The sequence below is a fragment of the Gavia stellata genome, chromosome 6 (genome assembly GCF_030936135.1).
Source record: "Gavia stellata isolate bGavSte3 chromosome 6, bGavSte3.hap2, whole genome shotgun sequence".
In the NCBI taxonomy this organism is placed as follows: Eukaryota; Metazoa; Chordata; class Aves; order Gaviiformes; family Gaviidae; genus Gavia; species Gavia stellata.
The window spans coordinates 10,888,573-10,916,218 of NC_082599.1; the positions used below are offsets into that span (position 1 = coordinate 10,888,573).

The window sequence follows — 27,646 nt, forward strand, 5'->3', positions numbered from 1 at the left end:
AAGGCCAAAGCTAATACAGTTAGAAGGGCTATTCAGATCTCCCAGAACTGGCCACCTGCTCTTGTCCAGCTAAAGAGCCCTCGTGACTCTACTGACTGCAGATTGATGAGAAACCTGGAGCAAGACTTAGATGCCTAAGTGTCTAGTGCCCTTGTAAGTGCTATTGGTTATCCTGCCTGGCCTCCAGAAAGATGTGGACCTCCCATAAGTGGAGTCCCAGGCAAGTATCTTAGGCAGCTACAGCACCTCCAGCGGCACCAGATATCTCCATCAGGCAAATGAACCCCACCATCACTATAATGAGTGACTTACACACATAGGTCAAATGTAGACACTTATATGTATACATCCACATCTAAGTATGTGTCTTTCTGAGCCAAGTACAGCATGAAATGAACTTTGCTCTCTTCCCATAAGACACTTCAGGATCAAGCCCATGGAAAGAAGAGACAGAAGTCTAAAGACAAGAGAACATTCTCAAATCATTAGCATTTTGGTTGACAGTTGCTTGGAGTACAACTAGTTATTCAGATTATATCACACAACAAAAACATTTGTTATATCTAAACACTTCCTTCATCTAATGACAGCCATACAGTGCTCCAGAGACAATTCACATACATTATAAACTAGAGAAGATGTGATTACATGGAAAATTCTGTGAAAATAAAGTAACTTGTCCCATGCAGGTTGTCTGAGACAAAGTTGGTATTTGATCTTGTCTTAGATTGTATCATCAGGTATTGTAAAAATGGTGGAATATATCAGTAATTATACTGCATGAAAAAAGATTTTGCTTTGGTTTATTGAGAGAAGTCCACTGTTATACAAACTAAAAGAATACATAAATACGATGTGAAAAAGAAGCATACATAGACAATTTTCTAGAGGGGATTTTTTTTTTTCAAAGCAGTGTGAAATTGCATATCCTGTGGCTTAAAAATGTATCATTGCAGATTATCTACAATCAAGATTTAGCTTACTGTATGTAAAAGAGAATGTCCAAAAAACCGCCCTTCATTAGAGAAAAAACATCTTTCACTTGTTAATAAAGCTGTATAATTTGTTTCTCTTAACAATCAGTGCTATAAAAGTCATACTGTGTACTTTTCAGAGAATGTATAAATTTTTCAGCTGGTGACTTTCAGACTCTGTTTGTCTGTAATAGGGAAACAATTCAGTCACAATACAACCAATAATGCATGTAATATTCTCCCTATTAAAGCTGAGAAAAATCACAAGAAAATACTGAAAAACTGAAAATCACATTGAGTGAAAGTGACAAAAACCACATCTGTGATTTAGAAGCATATGGCTTTTTCCTTATTTTTTAAAGGCAATGACATTTAAAGCTGCTAACTAGGATATGTCCAAAATGGGACTTCTTGACGTTTTTATTCATAACAGAACTAAAATTGAAATTATTCTTAAAATAATGAAAGAGATTGTTTAATAACATAGTAGATGATTTGATTAGGAAGTGGCACAAATAAAAAGAAGACATTGATTGCATGCTTGAGGAGTGTAAGTTTAACAGCTGATGGAATTATGTATGCTGAAAAACTCTTTTCCAAGTAGAACATTACTTTCCCTCACTCCCCAAATGTAATGATTTTTTTTCTTTTTTTCTTTTTTTTTGTACCAAGTTCAAACTGCAGTGAGGTAATGGTTTCAATAAAAGGCAAGGCAAGGCTAAAATATGTTGGTAATCCTCTAGCAAAGAGGAACATATGAGGGATATACACTTCCCAAGGAAGAAATTAATTCATTAATTAATTACAAGGGAATAACGATGTTTCAAGCGGCTTCACTGCTGCACATTCTGACTGTATCTTGCAGTAGCAAGAATAGAAACCTGTTAATAGATGAGCTGGAACTTTCCCCATTGCCTAAGCAAACAGTTCCCCTCATTTTGTGCCAAAATACATTTGACCATATATCTAATAATACAAAGTGAAATGGACTGGGCTGTGGGCAAGAAATGTGGAAGCAATTGTTCCTCCAAGGGTTTTTCAGCCATCGCGTGCTAAAGGTGTCCAGAAGGTCTCCCTAACACAGGCTGACCTAGACACACTCCTCCAGCACGTTCGTAATGAAGTAAGAACAGTTTTCTTTGGCAGCATGCCTTGTGACCAAATTTTCTTCAATATCCAGGAAAGGGGATAGGCAAACCAAAGTTTCTCCTAAAAGGACAAACAAACATGATGGGAAGGCTATGGTGTGATGATGACTGAAATTACAGTCTAGTTAATCCCTGAAAGGATGTCCTTGCCTTACCGCTATAAATATTGTCAGGAAAGAACAAAATAAAGATCGTTTCTGTTTGAAAACCACAAGAGCCTTTAGCAGCAATCAGGAGCAGGTTGAGAGGAAAATTTTAGGAATGTATGTGTTTTGGATTTCAAGTTTCACTGTTGTGTTTTGCTGTTCTTGTCAGCAAGTTAGACAGAGATGTAGTTATACATGTGCAGTTTGTGTAAGAAACAGCATTATGTATCCATATTAGACAATTTTATAAAACCAGTGGCTTCTGGAAGAACACTCAGAGATGCTCCAGGCCACAATAGTGCAAAGAGCTTCTGCAGAGGTGGAGAGGAAGATAGGGTAGGGGAGAAAAGTAAAAAGAAGTAACGCTTTATATTAGAACCAAGCTAGCCTTTAAAAGAAATTAATTTCAATATCAATTGCAACCTACCAGAAAACATCTTTCAAAAAGGCCTGCTGTTCTCATGCATTGATATGCAAACTGTTGACTTTACTGCCATCACATGCTGACACTTCTTGCCAAAAAATCGTAGCCTCCTTGGAGTAGAGTCAAAGCCAATGACTGCTACAGAAGCACTGAAACTGCAACAGTCATTTCTGTGAGGATAGCTCAGTTTTGGTTTGGGTTTTTCTTAGAATTTGAAAGGAAGAGTGTTATTAAGTGTACTACTTAATTATTTTTAAGTGAATGGAGTTTGCTCGTAGCAGAAGCTAGATGCGCACTGAAGTAGAATAAACCATTACAAAATTACTTGCATCTCCTACTGAACATACAGGATGCTCAGAATTAAAAAGCCATTAAAACTAAGGATTACTGTAATGATGTAACATAAAAGCAAATGTATGCAGGTGAACACTATGACGTACCTAACCACCAACAGTCTTCTCCAGGTATGTACTTATGTCTGTTATTTCTACCCTCAGACTGTTTTCTTTAATTTTTAAAAGGACTGGAAGAATCCCGCATTTCCTTAACAAAGAGTATGGGCTTCCATAAATAAAAACTAACTTTAAAATTCAAAACATATGTCACAGTTGCGGTGCTTAGAAGGTCAACGTCTTCCAGGGAATTTGCAATTATGAACTTCGTTAACAATTCAATAACATCCTAGTTGAAAGGAGAGCGACAGCTCAACTATGTAGGGCTGGAAGTCTCCGAAGATTCAAGCAAGCTGAGATCAAGCCCTTTCATATGTTAAGAAATTTGACATCACAAATAGGGCTACATAGCTATTGAAGAACATTTTCACTGCCTCACAGTCATCCTCAACCTTATGTCATGTGCGCAGACAGAAGTACAGGTGAAGCAGGTATAACTTAAAAAAGCTACGGCCACAAAATGTTACCCTTTCCCCTTTTCCCCCACTTACTTACTCTGTTGACCTAATACAGCAGCACATGCCCTTTGAGGTGACCCAAGCACCTATGGTATCAGCATGGGGATGGCAGAGGTGACACAGGGTCATGAGAAAACAGCACTTTTCTGAAGCATCATTTGGCAGCCACACAGGGTATTGCTCCGTGCCCAAACTTCTACCAGACCGCACTGATTAGTGAGCTGCATCCCGCCTTCGTTGCACAAGGGAAGGCAGAAACACCTTGCTCCAAAAAATGTTGTCTGTCGCTCAGGAACAGATTTCTATGCCCATATTAATTCTGAAATCTTCTCTAAAGGTGCTTGAAAGAGATCTAAGGGATATGCTTCCATTGGGAGATCTTGGTTGGCCCTAAATTTAAGCAGGACTACTGTTGTAGTTAATGGAGAATAACAGGATCCTCAAGGGAATGATAGAGATTCAACCTTAGACACCAATCATAAGTGTGATAGACATGTATGAGATAGATGAGATAGAGGAGATACAGGTGAGACTGACACCTCTCATGGGATGAAATGAATTACCTTCTGGAAGCGCTTATTATGTTCAACTGATTGTAAAGGGAGCTGAGGTTGACTAGCTTACACTTAAAGTATCTCTAAGACAGACACCTGAGTTAGAGGAGATGAAATCCACTCTTACATTTAAATTTGATTACAAAGAATTGAGTTAGCTGACGTAATACTGACCATGACTGATTGGGTCCGTGCACAGAAGGACAACTCCAATTCAACACTGAGCTGCAAGGCAGCTACTGTAATTAGTTGACACGATGCTAAACACAACTTGTTTTTTTCTAAGGCATTCAGTCAACTCATTTTTAATATGAGTAGAATTGTTACCAGTCAAGGGATGCAGTCTCAGAAATATGGAACAGTTAAGAATGATGTATCTGGGGGATTTATGGGGAAAAAAAAATTGCAATCTATTCCGGACACTTGAAAATATAAAATATTAATTAATATAAAATATTAATTCCCATTCTAAAATGGGGAATTACATATGTTCTGATGAACACATTAATTAGTGTTGAAATAAAAATTAGAAGTCTGCATTGCTAAACTGAAAGTTTTTTTTTTAAAAAGCAGGACTGTATGAATGAAAAAATTGACACATTTTGCCAGTGTAAACCAACAATATTTGAAAGTCTTTTCTTTAAAATAAAAGGTGAAATTAGACTGTGTACTGTCATAAGTTGAGTGAAGCTATCTTGATTTAAAACACCAAAATTTCTGTTGCCATAAGGACAGACAAGGGAGTTTATACATGTATTGAAATTTTTAAATTCCAGTACAGCTTATACATATGAAGATATTATGTAAAATAACAGGCATAGAATTATAAAGAGAAACAAGTGACAGCATTAATGCATGAATGGCATTTTATGTTTTGCTAGAGATGACTAACGAACTGAATTCCTATGGAAATATAGCATGCATGACATTCTCATACCTAACCAATGAGTTCATAATGATTACTGCTATTACAATGAATACAAAATTAATGAATAATAAATTAAATCCTTATGCTAAATTGATATTAGGAGCCTCTTTAAGTCATTAATTTTTTGTAACAGTCAAGTCACAATCCATAATAACCTTCTGAGAATAACAAGTTATGGATTTAATTACAGATAAAAAGAAATGTCTTCTATTAAAATGTGGGAAATTATGCCCTAAAAAATTAAAAATGGAGCAGATGTTGGAAAGCAGCAAAGAATGTTCATAAACTAAAATAATAACATTAATAAAAAAGGAAATTAGAATGTCATGTTTTCACTTGCAACGTTTTCAAAAGAAATATTCCAGGGCTAGGGTAAAAGATGAACTAGCCAAGCATACTTATGAAGAGTTTGATTGGTTTATGCCATATCAAGTGCAGAGAAACTCTTTCATTTCTATACAAAAAAATCCTGTCATAGGAATTAAGCTAACAAACAAAATAAATGTCATATCTAAATTTGGCAATCCTCACTCAGGATTCATCAGAAATCTAAAATATTAAAGTGAACTTTTGTTCATATAATCTTCCCAAAAATCTTCCTAGAGAAAAGATAATTGTCAGCCCCATAGATATATAGCATTTTGAAACTTTAAACATCCTTAGAAATAAAACGTGGAAGATATTTTAAGCAGTTATGATATACCTCTGTGTACTACCACATTTACAGTTAGAGATTCTGTATGCCAGTTTTAGGCAATTTGGACAACTTTCAGAATTAAAAATAACTATTTCACCATAAATCGTAGACATTGTGATTTATCATGATAAATACCAGCCTCTAAAAATTCATGTTGAAAGAGTCACTGCAACAGCTTACGCCCAATGGCACACTGGTGGAGCCCTATGACTTCCATCTCCCTTAGCACAAGGGCAGAACCCATCTGCGCATTTTGGAACACGTTCAAGAATTCCTTAAGATCCACAAATAGAAGATGCATTAAAAGTGCAGAATACGCAAAGTTATTACCAATATAAAAACATTCAAGATCATACCATTTCAATGTGACTTTTTTGCATTTCTATCAGATACAATAACTGTTTCTGAATAAAATAGTGAAGAATGGAAATCTGATGGAATTCCTTGTGTTTTCTTATGGCTGAAGTTTAGACATGAAAAAACGAATGAGAACTATACAGAAAAAGACATAGTACATGTAAAATCTGTAAAAAGTGATGTTTTACTGGAGTTGGTTTCTATATGAATGGCTATATCTGGTTGCGTTAGCTATGTATTGTATCTCCAACAGTGTTCGAAAGGAAAAGACTATGGAAATCAGATATAACTGCTAACAATATGTACATTGCCTTCCAGGTGTTACCTCTTTAATGTGATAAAGGTGTCGAAAGAGTGCAGAGTATCTTTAAATTATGAGGAGCGGCTGAGGGAGCTGGGGTTGTTTAGCCTGGAGAAGAGGAGGCTGAGGGGAGACCTTATCGCTCTCTACAACTACCTGAAAGGGGGTTGCAGAGAGGTGGGTGTTGGTCTCTTCTCCCAAGTGACTAGTGACAGGACAAGAGGAAATGGCCTCAGGTTGTGCCAGGGGAGGTTTAAGCTGGTTATTAGAAAAAATTCGTTTACTGAGAGAGTGGTGAAGCATTGGAACAGGCTGCCCAGGGAAGTGGTGGAGTCACCATCACTGGAGGTGTTCAAGGAATGTGTGGATGTGGCACTGCCAGACATGGTTTAGTGGGCATGGTGGTGTTGGTTGATGGTTGGACTTGATGATCTTACAGGTCTTTTCCAACCTTAATAATTCTGTGATTCTATAAACATAAAAGGTATAAATGCACTTTCTGACTTTAATATGCATAAGTATCAACACAGACAACCTCTCTCATGTAATTGCCTGGATGAGGGTAGGGCTTTGCCAACAATAGCATTCACATCTCTACAGGGATCTACCCCAAACTCAGTTTTACCTCTTGTGATGCCAACCACTAACAATGGTTTAATGAACATGTGTGAATTGCTTGTACTTATGCAGAAGAGGAACTAGGGGGATGAAGGATACTTACCAGCAGCAACAGTACATTCTGTAAAAAGCTGATAGCCATTACTAGATATACACTAAGAACCAAATTGAGCTTATTCCTAGGGGTAACAGAATTTGAACTTGAAAGTATACATGTGATAGTGAAAACATGCTGTGGACTGTCTGCTGTGTTACTAACCATTCTGTCTTGATAGCTTCCATTTACACTTTTTTCTTTTTCTTAGTGAAGAAATCTGAGATGTAAACATGTTTTGGAATGAGGAGTCTTAGATACTTACTGCCTTCTGTCTATAGCAGAGATTTATTTAACTGTATGGCAATACTTCACTAAGTTTGTTTAAAACTCTTAAGGGCAAGTTATAATTCATTTCGATACATATGCCTCTACACATAAATATACGCCAATTCTAACATTTATAATTACTTGCAGTGTAACAAATATCAGTATGTAACAGATATGAGTATAACAGCATAACAGAAGACATCAAATTAGAGTTCTTAAACTCGCTGATACTCTTTACTTGCAATCAACACACCAAGAAACCAATATAATGTGAAATATGGATGTACTTATTCACTCTAGCCAAGAGTCAGACAAACTGAAGCAATAGGTAGAAAAAAATGTGATAGATGTGCAAACTCTGCTTTATCACCAGTTTAATAACAACAGAAGAGGATCAGCTTCCTTGTCCATACTGTCACTTCTGGAAACAGCTACCTGTAACTCTGATATTCTCTAGTTTCCACATCTCCCAGCTTTCAGCTCTTTTTTGTCCACTCTGCTGATTTCAGATGTTTAGTTATCCTACGAGAGCTCTACTGCCAGTAGGAAAAAGAGCTATGGATAGAATATGAGAGGAAAAGGGACCAGAACGGAAATGCAGAATCACAGGAGGACCGACAAAACCATTGCAAACATTCAAATTCATCCATGTTTAAATCAGAAAACCTGAGAGGGACATCTGATTCTTTACAGTTAAGTTAACAAAATATTAACTTATCATCAAATAATAATTGTTAACATCTTTTCCTAAGGCTTACAGAAAGCAGAGTACTGGGATCTGCCAAATGAAAGATAGCTTTCTTGCTTAAAATGTCACCCAACTTTGCAAACATTACGTTGTAACATAAAATAACAGGTTCTACAGCAGGTGGATTTCTCAATTTGAAACGCATTAAAAAATTAATGTTAAAATACTTTTAATTTAACATAAAATAATGTAATAACCCAGTTGAATTCTCAGTTCTTAAGTGGAAATAATTCCTGTTTGAACATGCCAATCCATTTTACAGCCAAGGGTAGTACAGCCAGTGTGGTTGATTTTAGCTGCATATTTCCCATTAACGTTAATGTGAGTTTCACAGCTATATCGCTGCGCATGGGTAGAGAACATACCCTCAAGTTGTTAAATGGCAATGAAAGAAGAGAATGAATATGTGGTGATTCCCCTAAAGAGGAAAAATGCCAAGGAAAGAAATGTCAGAAAGAATAATACGCAAAATCCATTCAGAGAAGGAAGAATGCGGAGGGGGCAGAAAAGCAAGCACTTTCTGGTCCCTTTCCAAAATCAGTCATGTTCTGGGTTCCCTGCTAAGATATAACAACTGAAAAAGACTTAAGAGCCTCCTATAAAAACCCAGTCATGGAATCCAGAAAAAAAGCGCATCTTTTTCTCAATTAAAGTCTATGTTTCAGATAAACCTACTAATTCTTTAGACCTAGATTCAAAGCTTTATCTCATTTTTTTATTATTATTTTATTTATCTACATGCTCTGGATTATATGTAAATTCAAAACAAATTAGAGGAATATTTTCATCAGTGCTGTATCCCTATGGCTGTTTGTTGGTGGCTGTTCAACAGTTTGCCTGGCAGAGCTGATGAAGGTTAAAAACAACTCAGCAAAAAAATGGTCCTATTTAACGGCTACTACTATGAAGTTCCAATCCAGCTCCAACTGCAACTACTGAAATGCTGCAACTTTATCTTTTAGGTTTAGTTCTAGGATTAGGCCACCAAATCCTGACCTGCATTTCCACAGTACATACCAGTCTGCCCCAAACCATTACTTTTTGAAGGTTTGCATTCTTTCTTCATGCACAGTAAGAATTTCATGGTCACGATATACCTATATTAGGTATTTCAGTTCAAGAAGCAAAATCAGAGGGAACGAACAGTTAAATATGTGTGAAATCACTGCAGACCTGAGGTCCTAGCTGGGGTTTTGGAGCATAGTTGAACACCTTGAGCTCCTCTGAAAAATTGCCTGTTTATCTCTTTCTGTCTTTTATATATATACACATGCACACACTTTCTCTAGCACGAAGAACAGCACGTTAGGGGAGAAAAGATGTTTTTAGTTCAGACAGATAAAACCAGGTATACAATGCCATGAAGAGGCAGCCAATGTTATAAAACAAATGATACTTTTTATAAAAACCTTCATTGTTTTCATAAGTGTTTTAATATATTTATTTGACGTGGGCTGCTTATTTTCTTATATTTTGCTACAGTACTTTTTCAGTTTAAAATTCACTATAGGAATCCATTCATAGACTATTGCTGGATGAAGTCATATTGATAACTCCCACAAGAAAAAATGGGAGGTTTTCACATGCATGGAATTTTTGCAAATGAAATTGCCAGCAAAATTTTGCAGCAATATCAAGTAAAATAAATACTTTTTTTTAATTTCTTTTTCTTTGATTTTCTTTTTATGATTAATGTTTTTTCAAAGTAAATTAAAAGTACTAGCATTATTCATCATGTATGTGTATAGCCAAATACACACATATAAGATATGTGTGTGTATATAATACCACACATACATATATGTGCATATAAATATGTATTTCACTTGTACAACAATATCACTTTTCCCATATTTCTCCAATTTCACATTGTATGCTTACTCCTAAGCATCCATTTAGCCAATTTTGTAAACTATGATAAATGAAATTACTCTGTATCACTAGTTCACTTATGCTCAGCACAGAACTACAGTGAAAACTGGTTTCCACAACTTCTAATTACAAAACATTAGCTACCTGAGTCTTCTCCAGCTGAGCAGATTAGCATAGATCTTCTCTGCTGACAGCTTTGACCTTCACTCCAGCAAACACTTGTCAAAATGCCAAAAGTAATTACCTGGCTGTTTAGGAAGGAGTAATGGGGTGTAGCTACCTACCTTTTCTTGTTACCGATCTAAAATGTCTATAAAACTTCGCCAAGAGGCACCCTCTGGATTTTGGTATACATATTTTTTTCTCATCTGTCTTTCTTTTTTTAATAGACTACCAAATATTAGCTGTATGATCTCCTGCCAGCCAATCCCACCACGATTTTGGGGGACAGGCTAAATAACCCACCAGACAGATCTTTCAACCAAAATGATTTTACGATTGCTGTCATCCTGATTTTGTTGCACTGATGCAACCAGGAAAAAAATACAAAAAAGCAGCAGAAGCAGCACAGGAACATATGATCATAATTTGCTATAGAAGACCATACTGTCTATCCTCTGAATTATCTTAAAAAAAGATTCTGTTATAGCTTTTTTTTTTAATTTTCATAAAAAGCCTTTTTCCTATTAATATTTCAGATTTACAATTAAGAAAATAGAGGCACAGAGTATTTACAGGTACTTCTTGAAAATCTTTGCCTAGATAAAACCAGCACATCTTTTGACTTCAGCCAACATAAAGCCATACAATCTCTCTTAATCAGGAATGCTCACATTCATAGAAAATATTTTCCAAAGAGAACAAAGGGATTTAACATGTTTTCCTGAAGAACTAGGTAATACTAGAAAGATTAAGTGTTTGCAGATTATTACAATAGTCATTAACCTCTAAATCCTGCATACAGGTTTTGTCAGACAATGGAAAACATCATCTCCAGATAAAAACAAGATCAGAGGTCTAAAAATCTGACTCCATCGTATCTTACATGTCAGAATTGATATCTGGAGTTCAGGAAAGCTCAGGAAAAAAACCCTTTCTTTGACCATACACAGTCCAGAAAACAAAATTAATGGACATCAAATCACTTGTCTTGTAGTCACAACATTCCCTAATAATTGTGCAGGCTATCAGGTAGCAGCAGCAGCTGCTGAAGTAGCCTTCAATCCATAGGAGAAAGACTGCTCAAAATGAAGGCAATGTTCAAATACAGGACTGAATACTGCTGACAAGTACGCTCTTGTAAGTACTGCCAACAATCTTCTCTTATCTTAAAAAACTCTTCCAAAGCTCTCAAATAATTCCTTGTCCCACTGTCAAGAGCTCATTATTTCCCTTCTCAGATGCATTCCTCCATGAGCTATCAGCAGTAGAAGGTCATGCAAGTGACTATTTTCAAGATAGATGATACGTGAATTCTCCAGACCTCCTAACTAAGCCTTTGTCAGCCAAAAACACTCTACCTGCCCTTTCATCCCAGGTCATGTTTGTGCCTCCTTTCCAAGATGTCATCCCATAAATCGAGTTCTACTGAGAGAACAGATTGCTACCAGCTTTGGGTCAGCTGCCCCTACACACTGTTACGAAAACACCGTGCTTCTGGAGATGTGCCTTTTCATGTTATTACTTTTCTCCAGCAAAAAAGGGGTGACAGCCTGATTCTAAAATGATTCTGTGTGTAATTTATTTTGTATTTTTCCTTGTGCTTTAAATAACAGCTATTTTTCATAGAGCCCTGAAGTAGCACGGCTCTCCCTCACAATTTTTTATTATTTGGCTGATATGAAAGCTATCACTTACAATCACAAGATTGCTAATCATCCAATTTCATATATTAAAAATAGGAAATTTAGTTACATCAGATAGAGAACATTTTCCTGTTTGTACCAACTAAAATAGAACATTATCCCCTGTTCTACTTGGTGCCTAGTGTTTATTTTCACGCATGGTTTAAAATTGTTAGGCTTATCTTGTTGTCCACATTTTGAAAAGTTATAATCAATCTAATGAGTGGAAAAAAATGTAACCACTGTTCTTTCGTGGGTAAAGATTAGGTTACAATACTATCTGACCTACATTAGGGTTTCTTTAATTCCCTTATTTATGCTTACCTGAAAAGGTACATATTCACCAAAAAATATTAGATCAGCTTACCAATTCTTTACATAAATGCTGCCTTTTATGTACCTGCTGTACCAGATTTCTTCTTACTAGAGCATTCCTAAATTTTTTGGTTTAATATGCTTAGGATCTGCTATGAACAGAAACAGTCTCTTAAGTGTACTGCAAAAAATATATAAAACTTTATTAAAGGACTATAACATTTGAAGATGTCTAGAATTGTAAGTATTATAGTTGTATATGCCATATTGCATACATATTTCCATTTTCCTGGAAAATCTGTTGCTTATCATAAAAATGCTAAATAGCAGCAATTTTGCTAAATAATACAATGAAATACAACATTAAGCAGGTTGTCTTGGGCTTGGGGATTTCTGCTTGCTTTGCTTTAAATTAGAATGAAATTTAGTTCTCAAATATTTTAGTATAGGGACTTTTTGATACCTTGTCCGCAGTGGAACCCCACAGTACTGCTGCTATCCAAAAAATAATACCGTTTTTATTCCAGTCACACATTCTTAGGGCTATGGACTTCAGTGCAGCTATTTGTTGACTTACATCAGCTGAAAACAGTCCTTTTAAAATGTACAGATCAGTTTGATACATCTATGAAAGGAAATACGTAGCAAGTTTAATATGGAAAAAGACTTTTCACTTCCACAGTCAAACATGTATTGGGAGATTTCTTGGACTTGAAAGAAAACCACTTGACACTTCAACTACATGGCAGTTTCATCTTGTATAGCTGAAGGTGTGAACAAGCTGACTGCAGGAATTTGGTTGTTTAATAATGGTATTGCACATGGTAATATTTATCAAACTTGAAATCTCTGTGCATTTACTCAATCTTAAATTAACTTTGAATATGTTACTGAAGAACAGTGTGAATGAAGGAGGCCTAAGTAGAACAAATCAGGATTTGCACCAGAAGATTTTTAAGAGATCTAGCAATAGAAAAAATATTTTTGAATATGTTACCAAGCAGGGACTAGAGGAAGATCCTGAAAGCTTTCCACTGCGTTGAATTCTGCAATCCTGACTTCAACCAATCTTCTTGGATTTATCTGCAATATTTCTGTACAGCAGTCCTATCATCAACAATATCTATACATTTCTATGAATATTAGTGATGGCTTTCTCTCACCTACCTTTAGCCACCTATGATAAATGCCAGTTCATACAATCTATCTTTTTTCTTTGAATGTAGAGGCAATCTAGACAACTAGTTTTGAATAAATGCCTGGCCTTTAGACAGCTGCAGCCGGGTTAGATGAATTCTACCCTCACTATTACAATGCATTTAGTTATATTACCAGAGGGCTCTTTAAAAAAGTCAACTTTAAAATCACTATTAACCTTTAAACCATGACATAAATTACTTTAATAGAGGTCTTATTTTTGCCTGTCTTCATAGGCCTGCCTATAGATTTCAGAAAAAGCAACTAACAGAAACACATGAGTAGCTGCCAATCAATCTACACAGCTATATATTTTTCTAAGCATCAGTTCTAGTCTTTCCATTGACCCTTTGATAGAATTGTCTGGTTCAGGTATAAACTATTGTATTCTAAAGTATTAACATATATACTACACCAATGGTGTGCTTATCTGTATTTTAGTTTAATACCAACCTGATGTTTTTTTATGGATGGGTATTTAATAAGAGGCATCAGAACGTAATAACATGAACCATCATTGCTTTAATTAAAGAACATTGGCTACATAACGCTACTTAGCTCTTGTTTTTCTCCCCAATGCTATAAAAATATTAACTAGCTTTAGAGTTCCCAATAGTTAAGAAGCTTGATTTAGGGGTTTATGCTGGAATAGATTACATCACTTTATAAGGTGAACAGAAGGAAGTTCTGAAGTTTTCTGTTACAACAGAAAATGATTTTAAAGCAAAAAGATTTCTTTCTAAAATTAGATACTTCACAGTTATCCCCAGAGGAGAGAGGCGTATTTAAAAAAAATCCATCCTTACTAATCACAGCAATGAATATCATAATTAGAAGGAAGTCACTGGAGAAGAGTCGTAACCAAAGATGCTTACTATTCTTCAGGATTGAGGCACATTTTCCGAATGGTAGCACCCATCACAACTGCTAAAACTCATTCCATTTTTCAACAGAAGAACAAGATGGGAAGGAAAAGCCATCTCAAAAATTCGTTAATCAGACATTTGTATTAGACATTTAGTAGTGCAGGAGGCGGTTCAGATTCTGAATAATACTTCAAAAATATGATTACATCCTTCATGAAGCAATGGGAGGATTTCAGGAAAATACTTCAGATAGATTTAATGATACAGTAGGTGAAAGGGAATTGGTCTACTACAGAGAGGTCAAGAGGTGAAAAAGAACAATGTGAACTAAGGAGGCTTGAGTAAAAGAAATCAGGATTTGCACCAAAAGACTTAAGAGAGCTAGCAACAGAAAAGACCTGTCAAACATTTACGTTTCACATTATAGACCAAAGAACTGTAGTTCTCCTTAAACTAGGGCAACAGCAAGTGAAATCAGATGGACCTCACAGCCTCCTGGCTACGTTGTTCAAAGTTTCTGACACAGAAGCTGTCAGTTCACTTCAAAGATGAACTTCAAATTATTCATAGACACAGTCTTTGTTAGCATCTCAGAAAGACATCTAATTGCATGGTCTACAAAAATCTAGATAGAGGGAAGGAATTCCGCCACAGACTTGCATCTTGTTCTGTTCACTTCATCACAGCTGAATTATGAATTTGACAATGACTGGCCCATGAATACTTTCAAAACAACCATTATTGCTCATGGTTGTGGGGTAGGAAAAGGAAACCAAGACAGTATGGCAGCATGGACGTGCTTGTGACTGAAGCAACAGAGTTCATCTTTCTGAGACTTCTCACAAGACATCCAAAGCTTATGCCAAAAATCAACACGACAACCAAGGCTGGTTATAGCCATTTAGAAAGAACAAGGAATTCTTAGAGATGAGGAAGACTTTTTATCCAGAAATTGAATTTTCCTGCTTCTGATGATATAGGACTCCTATCTCCTGCACTGATGGTCACCACAAAAAAGAAGATGGATATTGCCATTAACAAAACAACACAATGGACATTGCCAAGTTTCATTATGTCAGCAGAGAAGCAGTACACGGAATAATAAATTCCTAGATTACACTTAGTTCAGTGAAATAAATTATGCAAAGAACTTCTAACAATTAACCAACAATGGTCTAAAAAGCAAGAAAGGCCAGACAGTGTTTGATCACAAGCTGAAATAACCAGAGAGAGAAAATCACAGTATTCCAAACTCTCTACATTAAATGACATTTTCCATGTTTTGTTCAAATTCCTCCATGAGACCATAATGCTCATAAGACATGAGTTAGTAATATCAATTATTCTAAATATGCTTTTAACTAAATACATGGAGAGCTAAATAAAGCTTTGCATAATCTTATTCTTGCAGTTGATGATTTATTCCTCATTGTTCTGTTGTTCCTTTTCCTAGTCTCCCTTCTCTACATTTATACATTCTTTACATATACACATTACATGTAGCATTATCATATGAAGATAGAGTTATACTATATGAAGATAAATCTGAAGACAGTTCTCTCTCTTTTGTTCTGCTGAGAACCTCCTAGAAAACTTTTCTTGCTAATACCGGATAATAATACAGAGTTACCATGTTTCTTTCAACAATGTTAGTACACTTATTGACTTAGAGAGCAGAGTGAGTCTCTGTAGTGTTCCTAGAAATGAGCAGTCAATTTAAGTTGTGCACCAGATCCTCATCAATTGATTCTCTAATGTTGAGTAAATTATCTTCCTTCTGTGCCTCATTTTGCCAAATTTCAGACCATGAAATTAAGAGGTGTGCAAGCTTTATAGAGGTATTTCATAAATGTGATTTTTATTGTATGTATTTCTATTATGCTGTAAACTGTAAAGATAACTCACTTTGACCAATAAAAAGAGGACTACATTTCATGACTAGAATGAATACAGGAGAACAGTCATATATATCATCTGCAATATTTTACACTTCCATCTGATTTGCTAAAAGTTGAAATGTATATTTCAATTATACTGAAGGCTAATACAAACAATTGCTGCAAATAGCTAAAAATTGCATCTAAATGTTACAGCTTTAACCGATCATTTGTACTTTCATAGTTACGTCTTTTAAATTATATTCATAATGGATATTTGTAGCACTGAATCTTTAAGGAAATCAAAATATGTTCATGTCAGAGTCTCAGCCCTTTTTAACAGGGCCCAGATTGGATGCCTGACAAACAGATTTCTGCAGTGACTATGTAAGGCAGGCTCCTCATCGGTATTCCCAAAGTTGAAGAAGAACCTGGAATCATTTTTTCTAATGCAGGTGGGGTGCTTCACTGTCTGACATGGCTTTGAAATTTAAATTTCTTCATTCATTCTTCAGAAAATTCTGTATTTTAAGCCTGCTAACTACCCAAGGTCATTAAAGGTTTGTAGAGTGTCGTGGGAACTAAGAGGCTTTGAAATTACACCACTGATGTAGATACTTAAGCCTACATACTTAGAAGAGTAAGTTTTGATGCCTATAAATACAGCTCAGACCTGCCTAGCAAAAGAAACATATCAGAGGCAGAGTAAGGCATAGATACTTTCTTCACCGACTGAATCTAGGATCACTAATATGATCAGTCATTTAGTCATCCTAATTAAGATTAAAACTATGATATCTTGGACCACTCCAAACCAATAAGACACCATCAGCTTAAATCACTAGAGAGGGTAAGTTAACTCTAAGGGTTTTGAAGTACCCTTTTCATCTAAAAAGGACTGTTTAATGCTAAAAGCTAAGGTTCGTGTTTTGTCTGTTTAGAGCTGCCAATTTTAGCAAAAATATTCAGTTTCAATGTCAAAATGTTCTATTGCAATATTTGTTGCCACAGATATTTCATCACAGCTGGGACATGAGCAAAATTTGTAGGTGTCAAACTTAAAAATCTGTAAGTTTACAAATTTAATCATTTGCAGTTGTTTAAAACCACTAAAGAACTCTTTATGTATTTTTAAATCTATTCCAATACTTTTGAGGCAGTATATTTATTCAAATTAACTTGTTATACAGTTAGATTTTAATGATAATATAGTATTTTTGCATTTGTGGTTTTTTTCAGCAGAATTCATTTTGCAATACATTTTTTGCAGAATTAGAAAGCTGGCAGAGAAATAATTTTTAGACAAGAAGGTTATATGATTCAACACCATACTCTCTAAGTCATGATTAATGGTCCCTATTAAAACATGCACATTGTGAAAATGTAGGTTTCACCAGTAGGGCAACCAAAAAGTAAAAAAAACCCAACAAACAAAAACCAAAAACCAAAACCAAAACAAACCCAAATCAATAGCTTAGTTAAAAGTTAGGGGAATTAAACATTTTGAAAAATTTTCTTGATATTCTAACATCTCTTCAAAATTAATATTTTAAAAAATGAAATAAAGATTTCTGACTTGCCCTAATGGCGTATATCACAATATATCTTAGACACAAGAACCTGCACACAAGACCTATTCTCTAATATCTGGTTATGCATTGCCTTTTGCTGTGCTACCTGTCCCCTATCACTGATATCCCTACATTATGCGTACATGTCTTTGCTCTTCTGTAACAAATTTTTCACAACACCTAAACTGTTGCATTTTAATACAATACTAAAAAAATGTAAGCATGATTCTAAGCAGTGAAAGGCTGCAGCTACACACAAGCAAAAGCTCTTATTTCATTTCAGCAATGCTGAGTGTCTGTGCACAAGACTCCTCTCCTACATCTTTTTCATGTGCACAGTGTATATGTGATCATTATAGCCATCTGATGCTAAAATTCTGTGTTTGGAAACTTCATAAGATTCCTCTTTTCTAATTATCACTGTTACTTTACATGTCTCTGTATAAACGATGGGATTCTGGAGTACCTATAAAGCTCTATGAAAACAAACTCATTGCTCATTACTATACTGACTATATTGCGATTTTATATAGAGTTATCTTAATGGTAATTGTTCTCTGCTAGATTTCTCCTAACCTTTAAACTGAAGAGAAATGAAATCCACATTCATTTGTCTAAATGATGTCATGTGCCAAGTGTAATTACTTCTAGAGCAGGTCATCTATGTCTAGAGAAAGTTTATTTCTTCAAAACGTTGAGATGAAATTGCAATGGACCATTGAGCCTGACTTATTGAACAGAAATAGGCCAGAGGACAGCTACTTGATGCAAGATATGTTGTATATTATGAACGTCAAAGTATGCAACACTGGCAAAATGTTGGCCGTCCTTCTGCTCTGTAGTCAAAGAGCAAATAAAGGTATAGTTAATGTGAGAAAGCAAGCTATGCACAATTTTAAACTACTTTGTTGTCAGCTTTCACATATAATTATGTAGCCCTAGAAACTGCAAAAATGTAATCAAAACATTTACACAGAATTGGAACTGTGGATTACTAGAAAACAAGTTTTATCAGCAAGAACGTGGCTGAAGATCTTAGAGAGCTTTATCTCTCCTCAAGCTGGGTCTCGTGCACACCAAGAAGAATGGATCTCAAACTCCAAGAAAACATAGGAAACAATTCTTGTTATCATACTTCCATATTTCTGTTTTTTAGTAGATATTCTAAGTAATTCATCTGTTTGTATAGTTGCTAAAGGGTTCCATGCCTTCTCTAACCTGCACAATTGTCAAACTCCCCAGGGGAGGATGGAAAATTTTAAATATAGTTCCCTATATTTAAACTTTAATAATGCAAGGGAAGTTTATCCATTTTGATTACAAAAATATATACTACATGAATAATAAGATCAAACTGCTGCACAGAAACTGTTCAGGTGGATATCAGTGAGATGTGAATGTACATAACAGCTGCAGAATTAGGTTCCTTTTGCAAATCTGGATAATTTACATTCCCATAATTACTATGGCATCTGATTACCTCAGTTTCTAAATTCTATTCATTTCTAAGGATGTGACGGACAGTGAAATTCTTCTGTCAGTTTGGTCTATTCATTTTCTGTAAACAAGATCTGCTTTCAGAGTTTCTGGATGGATGTCAAGTTACCTAATAGCAGTACACCATGGAGTAACACATTTACCTGTGCCTACCCTGGAAGTATGCATTGATTTACTCTGCTTTGGTTTCCTTTGGTAAATTAAGTTTTTGGAATGCTTTTCTTCAAGACACTGTTGGCTTTTAAAATTTCTAATTACGACTAAAGCCTGAAAAAACTTCTTATGTAAGTATATACTGCTGTTGATCTTTTAACTGAATTTATTTTTGGCTTTGGAGATCTGCAAGTAAGAAGTTTGCTTAAAATAAATGAACTGATTAGCGAGTACGTTGACAAGCTACTGCAATGTTATTTATTGGTTAGAAAAGAAAAATGTGACACTTTTTAAATTTAAAATGTTTGACAGCTGGATAGAATTGTAAGCCTTTTTTTGTAAAAGGCAAACACAAGGTTTAGTTATAATAGTATTATGGCCATAGTGACATACTGAGAGGAGGTGATGTAAGACTCCTGCAAACCTCTTTCTGCAGCCATCAAAACCTGAAAATTTAAATGTACTAAACAAACAGAAGATAGGAAATGTGTGGGATATGAATATATAGAGTAGATAAAATTAAAATACTAATTTAATTAATTTAAGCTAGTGAATTTGTAGAACTGGGGTGACATTTTTGTCCCCAGATCCTCCCTACTTTGTCAGCAATATTTGAGTTAAGGAAGTTGAAAACAGTTAATTTGATCCCAGGAGTAAGAAAAAAAACAACCCTAAAGTTACTTCTTAGTTTCGCTGAAATAAACTAGTCACAACATTTATACATTTCAGAGCACCTTGCTAGGAACAGGCCAAGGCACATCAGGAACCTCCTGAACTTGACAAGGTTTCTATGGATTTGCTAAATTTCAGCAGATGTCTATTCCATGAACTTGTAAAATTTTGAACACATGTAAGCTTCATTATCCACAACAGGTGTAGCTACATACTGCATTCTGATTTATTTTGAACTTGCCTTCTGCCAGTTTCATCTGTTCTTGCATTGTTAGAGCCACTGCACAATCCCATCCACATTCGCTGTGCCACTCTGGACTTGACAGACCTTTCTCATACCATACTCATCTTTTTTTCCAAAATAAAGATTCCTGCCTTATTTCACTATTTGTTATATGGAAGATATTCCATACTTACAGTCATGCCTTATGCCTTTCTCTAAATCTTTCCATTTCAACTGGAGTTTCAAACCTCTCTGATGTATGAGAATCAGAACTGCATGTCGTATTTAAATACAGACAAAGAACAGATTTATGCAAGAACAAATGATATTGTTCTCTTTTCTATTCCTTTCCAAATAATTCTTAAAAACACTTTCCTTGTTCAACTGATAATAGAGACTGAATTTTTATTTTCATTAAATTACCTATTAGTACACTAAATTCTTACTCCAGACCAGTAATGGTCTATTTAGACCTATAACATCATATGTAAAGCTATTTTTTTCTCCATATGAATTTTTTTTACACTAATTCACAATGAATTTCATCTACCATTTTGAGTCCAGTCACTCAGTCTGGTAAGGTTTTTATACGTTTCTACAACCAACTTTCACCTTTAATGCTGTGAATAATTTAGTACTATTAACAGGCTTTCTCATCACACTGCTCACCCTCTTTTCCAGCTTGTTTGTAAGTATGTTGAATGCCACAGTCCCAGCAGAGATCTTTTCACTTTTCTGCTATCTTTAGCCTTTGAGAAAACGAATAATTTATTCCTAACTTGTTTCTTGCCTTTTAACCGATTACTGATCCACCATTTTCCTGTTCCATATTCCACATTCTAAGAAACAATTAGTTTCCTTAGAAACTTCTAGTGAAAGACCTTGTCAAAAGTCTTTGGCAACCCAGGCAGGGTCTACCAGCTGCATCATGTTTGTTGATTCCTTCAGAGAGATTCAACAGGTTTACAAGGCAGGACATTGCTATAAAACCATATTAGTTTTTCCAAGGTGAATCATACCCATTCAAGTGTCCCATAATTCAATAATTACTTTATTGTACTTTACTAATTTTGACAGTACACATCTATGGCTTTTTGGTATGTTAAACCCTTTTAAGAAAAATTCTATCCCATTTGCTACTCTCTAATCACCAGTTAACAAGAAAGCTTAAAGTGAAAGATTTTGCACCACTGATAGTGCTTAACCTTCTTTGTTCTTAAGCTCCTTAAAACTCAGAGCAGATACAACACAGTGTTGGTGACTGCTAAGTGTTCATTTGACTGTTGTTTATAATCTCTTTTACAGACACTTTGAGGTAAATCCTCCAATGGGTCCTACAAAGAAAAGTTCCGGCATGAGAACTAGCCCAGTTCCTTCTATAGCTAAATTCTTCCATGGTGAAGCAAAAGGAGAAATTAGTGGTCAGTTTTGGGATCCCGATGTTTATCTAAATGAACTCTTGTTTCTATTTTCAAGCAAAATTGCAACTTGTTAATTCAGAATTTTTAAAACCTATCAACTGGGTAATTTGGAAGCAAATCAGTTATCAATTCAGTTACTTTGCAGAAATGATTTCTTGCAGTCAACTACTCCATAATACAGTTAGTAACCAAGATGACAAGATGCCAACAGGAGTTCTTGGAACAGTGGTACTTATTCAGAAGCAGTTCAGCTCCAGAAATACAATGTTTATTCCCAAGATTAACTTGTCATTGAAATTGCCTACACAGCACACCAACAAAGGTATATTTCTACCCTCTTTTGATCCAGAAATTAAGGCTAACATGTAATAATGTTTTTATTCCCTGAAAAAAAGTATCAGAAAAGTGAAGCTATTACATCCTCATTTACAAATAACCAATCTGTTTTTATGAGTTCATGACAACACTGAAGAGTTTTTCCACCATGCTGTGCCTTGACTACGTCTCTATTTAATCCATTTCCTTGACAAACAAGGAAGTCTGAGGCAGTTTTAATTGACTCAGAGGTGTTACACTTCAATTTCTCATATGTGCCACTCACCTCTCGACTGTCTCCCTCTTCATATGTCAATCTTCCTGGGAGAATGGGATGCCTCTGTGCTGTTTGTAGTGCTACTGCCCGCTAAATGGACGCTTGGGAGGTCACAGTTTGGGAATGGAGGACAAGGACTCTTACCTGCTGCTTCGGCAACATCTGCAGTTGAAATGTTTTGGAGGTTTGAGTGCACTCTGAAGGTCACAGCTGGTCCCAGCACACTGGAAGAGAATATTAAAAAACATAAGATTCATAATCAAGAGACATGGCATAATATTGCTTATCAAAATAGGTTTTTAGGAGAAACTATTAAGACACCATTTAGCCCTCTTCCTTTTGCTTCATTAGCTACATTTGCATACATTTTTATACCTCTTGTGGTTTCTTGTGTGTATCTTGTGCCTATCTGAAAGAATTTCAATGACATTAACTAAACTTCAGAACACTCCTGTAAATACTATTCCTATTATGAAAATGGCAAAACCGAGGCACTGAAATTGTTATTCTCCCAAGTACAGCATAAACCATCACTGGAAATCAGCATCCAAAGAAGATTACACGTAGTTTCAAATTTTATATGCCTAACATCAATACAAGCTTAGTCCTATTGTCATGACTGTAAATCAGAGGAACAATAAAGAAACTGAGAATATTTATCTCGATCATATTCTGCAAGAACATGTGTGGGGAAAAGATTTTGGACATATCTGATCCAATGGCTGATTTTGACCAGAAAGATACCACAAAGTATTTATGTTTTAACAACAGAGGTAGTCACCTCTTTGCATAACTTATGAAGGGAAAAGATTGACTCTGTGGTGACCTTTTTGGGTGTAGTCTGATGGTCCTTTATGGTATTAAAATCTATGAGGCATTTACACAGGAAGGTACTTATTAGACAGATGAAGAATGGCAGAGTAAAGTATTCAGGGTTTCACAAAAATTTTTCATTGTGCATTTTTAAAGAAAAATAAATCTGTATATGTGATGTTGCATTCATTCTCCACCCATCCCAGTAACATCCAACTTACATACACATCTGACGAAAGGAATAAAGAAACTTCAGTTCTGATATCCTAAAAATTATATATACTAAAGTACATATCTATAAAAAACTTAAGAAAAATACACACACACAAATATAGTAAATGTATTTTTGAAGAAAATTTCCAGGTAACAAGAGACTGTAGAAACTGTAATGTAATAATTTACAGAAGAGAAGAGCTCAAGGGCTCAACAAAGATGAAAATTGGCACTATTAAAGTTAACTTACATACTTATGTAGTATGTGATTTCCTAAGTTTTTATTATTCCTACAACCAGTGAGAAGAATTACATTTATACTATGAATAACAACCCTGCTTAAATGGTGAAATACATTGGCTGGAACCATACTTGCAGCATGCTTTGACCTCCCATAGCTGTGGCTTATGTGAGAATGAAGTCTGAAAAATTGCTGCATAAAATACATAACCTGAAAAATATTTTTGTTGCAGGATTTGAAATGAAGTATTAAATTATTCTTTTACAAACATGTTAATATTTTGCATTCGTACAACAGAGAGCACTTAATGAAGTGTGCTTAACTGCATCACATATATCCTAGACAGAAATACCTTTAAACTTTTTCCATTTCAGGAAGAAAAAAAACATTAACCATAACACTTTGCTTCGAGGTCACAAAAGGAATCAGAGTAAGATTAAGAAGCATCCTTTCAATCTTTTACTAGCAAAGCATGCACTGTGTGCATTTTATTCTGGAGTTAATAGGAACTGTCATTAATCAATCATTTTTCTCTAAATGCTCTTTGGGGAGGGGGAGGAGAAAAAGAAAACAGATTTTATTGCTAAAGGGCACTCCAGATGCCAAGTCATTAATGTACAAGAAATGTATTTTAATAATGTTAGGTAATTATAAAGCATTTATTAGCATCATTTAAATAATATTTTAGGTTATAATACTCAACACTTGCAAAATATAGTTTATTTGAGATAACCGCTTTACAAAAATTCAGGCTATTCCTGATTCTGTCACTAATGCTGAGATAACCAACTGTACAAGGGACCTGGGAGTTTCATGATACCATACACTGAATATAACTAATCTTGCACTGTTCTTCTTTCTGCATTGCCAGCTGAAGGGAAATGATGATTCCTCCCTGGCTGCTCAGATACTTACAGTGCAATCAGCAGTCTGCTTTAAATAAAAGCAGGCACCAACCCAGTATATAGCTATCCCATGACAAAGATAGGGTGAAAAAAATTAACTTTAGATATTCCCCCCAAATCTACACTGCATAGTCCATTATAGCTGAGAACCTGGAACCAACGCAAACTTTCAAGCACAGTGTAGTTACACTTCGGCTTCAACAGCAAAGACATAAAAAGTTTCCTCCCCTCCTTCCCTTGCCTGAGTTTTTTGCTTCTGTCTTGGGCCCAGAGCTCACTCCCCCCTCAGTTGTCCTTCTGCCCCACTCACGGCAGCTCTGCACTTCATGGCATCATTAAAATCATACAGATTAAAACTGGATCATTTCAGTGATCCAGCCCAGGCAGTGCGAGGCAGGGATTTTAGAGGAGTGAAGCCTGACAGGGTCCATCGCACTATTCTCTAGTGACTCCACCTGGATAATCCAGGAACACGAGAGGATCCCAGTCGTGCTCATGTATGCATTGCCACAAGCGCTGCCATTGCTCCTTGCCGCTGACAAGAAAATGTAGGGAAATAAAGAGGAAAAAACAGGGTGGGAAAAAAATGCCTTTTGCAAGTGGGATGATATTGGGTTAATACGGTTCTTTTGCAGGAAAGAAGAAATCTCAGAATCATTTAAAATACCCACTCATATATTGCTATGTGGGATATTGTTTTTCTCTAGCGTAGCAACTGAATGCTTGGATGTAGGGAATCACCTGAGCACCACATAAGCACAGCTTCACTAGGAATAAAAAAAAAAAAAGAAAATAAAGCAGCTCTTGTCACAACTTTTTGCACATTAGTATTCTACTGTTTATTTAAAAGCAAACAAAAGACCTTGAGATTACTTGGTCAAAATTGCATTTCTGCTCTATGTTTTGGGAACTGACTGCTTCAGGAGCTCATAAAATGAGATTTTTCTCATGGGGGGCTTCTGGCAAAAGCACTCAATAAATAAACATTTCAATAACAATAGATGCCCTTTGGGGAATTCCTCGCTGTTCATTATGTGTTGAAGGAGAACACTTAAACAAAACCAGTAATTATTTGACTGCAAAATATTTTTTAAAAGACTTTTTAACAAGGGGGCAACCAGCCTGAGAAAAGGTTCTAAGATGTATAAAATGCCCCCCTGATACTTCCTAACCAGGAACTTTAAATTAGATAGATGAGACTGCTTTTTCATGCGTCTGTCAAACCCTCTGAAGCCTAGGCTAATATTAACGGCAATTGTCTTTACATCACTCTAAATACGGAGGCTGACTGCCGTGCACACGATTGTTTATGAGCTGATGAATTACAAACCATTCTGGCAGATGAGGGAGGGTGCTGCCGGTTAGCAGAGGCATCCCTCCCGGCTGGCAGGTTACATCACGCCAGCACTCAGCCAGCTGTGTAGGTGAAAGCAGTCAGAAATGTAAACCACAATGCCCAGGCTGAAACGTAAACTACATCGAAGATGTGCACCTGCTGAAACTGAGATTAAAAACGTTCAGTAGTAGCACTTTTAATCTAGAAAGACAGTATTTTACATCAGATTTTTTGTCTGTTTTTTCCCCCAAGGCTGTATGCTACCACAATTACACCTATGTACATTTGTAGTTGACTCTTCTGCCATAAGTGAACCAAACCCACCCAAATAAGAGAAGATTGTGAGTTTTAGAAGGCATCTGCACTATTCGATTATAATCGCACTTAGCATTTTTTTCTAATACTTTGTTATGATGTGTTTTTGAATAAAGGTAAGCAGGTCTGGCTTCAAGGCTAATAAACAGTGACTTCTCCCCACGCAAAATGTAATGTCTGTTGCAATGACCTGCTAAATTTATTACTTGAAATTTACTGACTAATTACCCCCTCTGTTGGCTGTCACAATGTCTGCTTTTTTTTAATTTCAATAATGTTGCCTTCAGCCATAATAGGGTTTTTTTTAACAAAGACATTCAAAGCATATTGCAAATTGTCACCCTTATGTGCTGTTGTCTTATATTCTGTTTACTGGAGATGAAATAATTACAGTGTTTTTACAAAAATGACTTGAAGGTTGATTGCTGATTTAATAATATCCACTCCCCTTGGGTTTATATTTCCCTTCTGAAGGTGGGAGGGTGCACAACATGCACAGAAACAAACAGTATTCTTTGTGTAAAATAGAAGTATTTCCTTTCATTAATTGTTTTACTGACTAACAACGTTCTTATTATATTTTGCTTGTCAACAAATGAATGATCTGAATAAACAGAGCTGGAGCATGATCAATATGGCAAGGTCCATATCACTTTCAAGCCGTAGGTTATAATTATATTTATGAATGACAGGGTTTAAATCTCCATAAATTATGGACGAAGCTTTGCATGCCTGTTCTTCTCCCTCATGTGTGTATACTTTAGTATTACACTATCATACAGAAGGTTTATTGTGAAATACAGTCACAGTCTATCATACCCCCTAGTGGAAAAGGATTTGAGAAACAAGTGCCAACATGGTTATGTGTATTCTTGAAGATGAGACATAGAGCTGACGCCAGATGGAAATGAGTTGAGGATGCACCGCATTTTTAAAAAAATACAGGCAGAGCGCAATTTCTCAAGATTGGAGGAAGATGAGGAGATTAGAATTGGATATTTCCAACATTAAACATTCTCTTAACGACCCTATTTTGTAAAACAGAGCTTGCCTTAACAAAGCTTAGATTTGAAATTTGAGTCACTACTTGTCTATATGTTCATTTCAAAATCTTTTAATCTCTGGAGGTAAAGAAAAGCAATTAGTAATGCTCCAGAGGCTTGTGCAAAGTAAATTTTATAGCAGGGAAGGTAATTGTCTCAGGAAATGTTTGGTGGGCTTGAACTAATGACTTGCAATGTGTACACATTTCTGTGCTTACTGTGTTTGGGAATTTGAAGCTTATGTCCATTGTTTATATTGCACTGAAACCTCCTTTTCACCTTCTCAATTTTGGAAAATTGAAAATGCTTATACTGCTGTAAATGTGTTATATATTATATATATAGGTATACTTAAATCAAATTAATGGGGAAAAGCACATGATTAAAAGAGGCATTTTTGTAGTACAGTATGTTTATATGACATGATTTACAGAGCAAAGCAAAGGCAGAAAATTGCAGCTGGTCATTGTCATATAATACATAAATGGACTAAGAAGTGTACACTGGTTAT

The 27,646-nt window shown here is 35.6% G+C and overlaps 1 protein-coding gene across 1 annotated transcript in view; it reads right to left on the reverse strand.

Moving 5' to 3' along the window:
• PTPRN2 (protein tyrosine phosphatase receptor type N2) overlaps positions 1 to 27,646 on the reverse strand; it is a 674,672-nt gene that overhangs the window by 340,798 nt on the left and 306,228 nt on the right. The window contains exon 11 of the mRNA XM_059818647.1: positions 22,414 to 22,493. Within this exon, the coding sequence (XP_059674630.1) occupies positions 22,414 to 22,493 (80 nt within the window). The remainder of the gene's footprint in view (positions 1 to 22,413; positions 22,494 to 27,646) is intronic.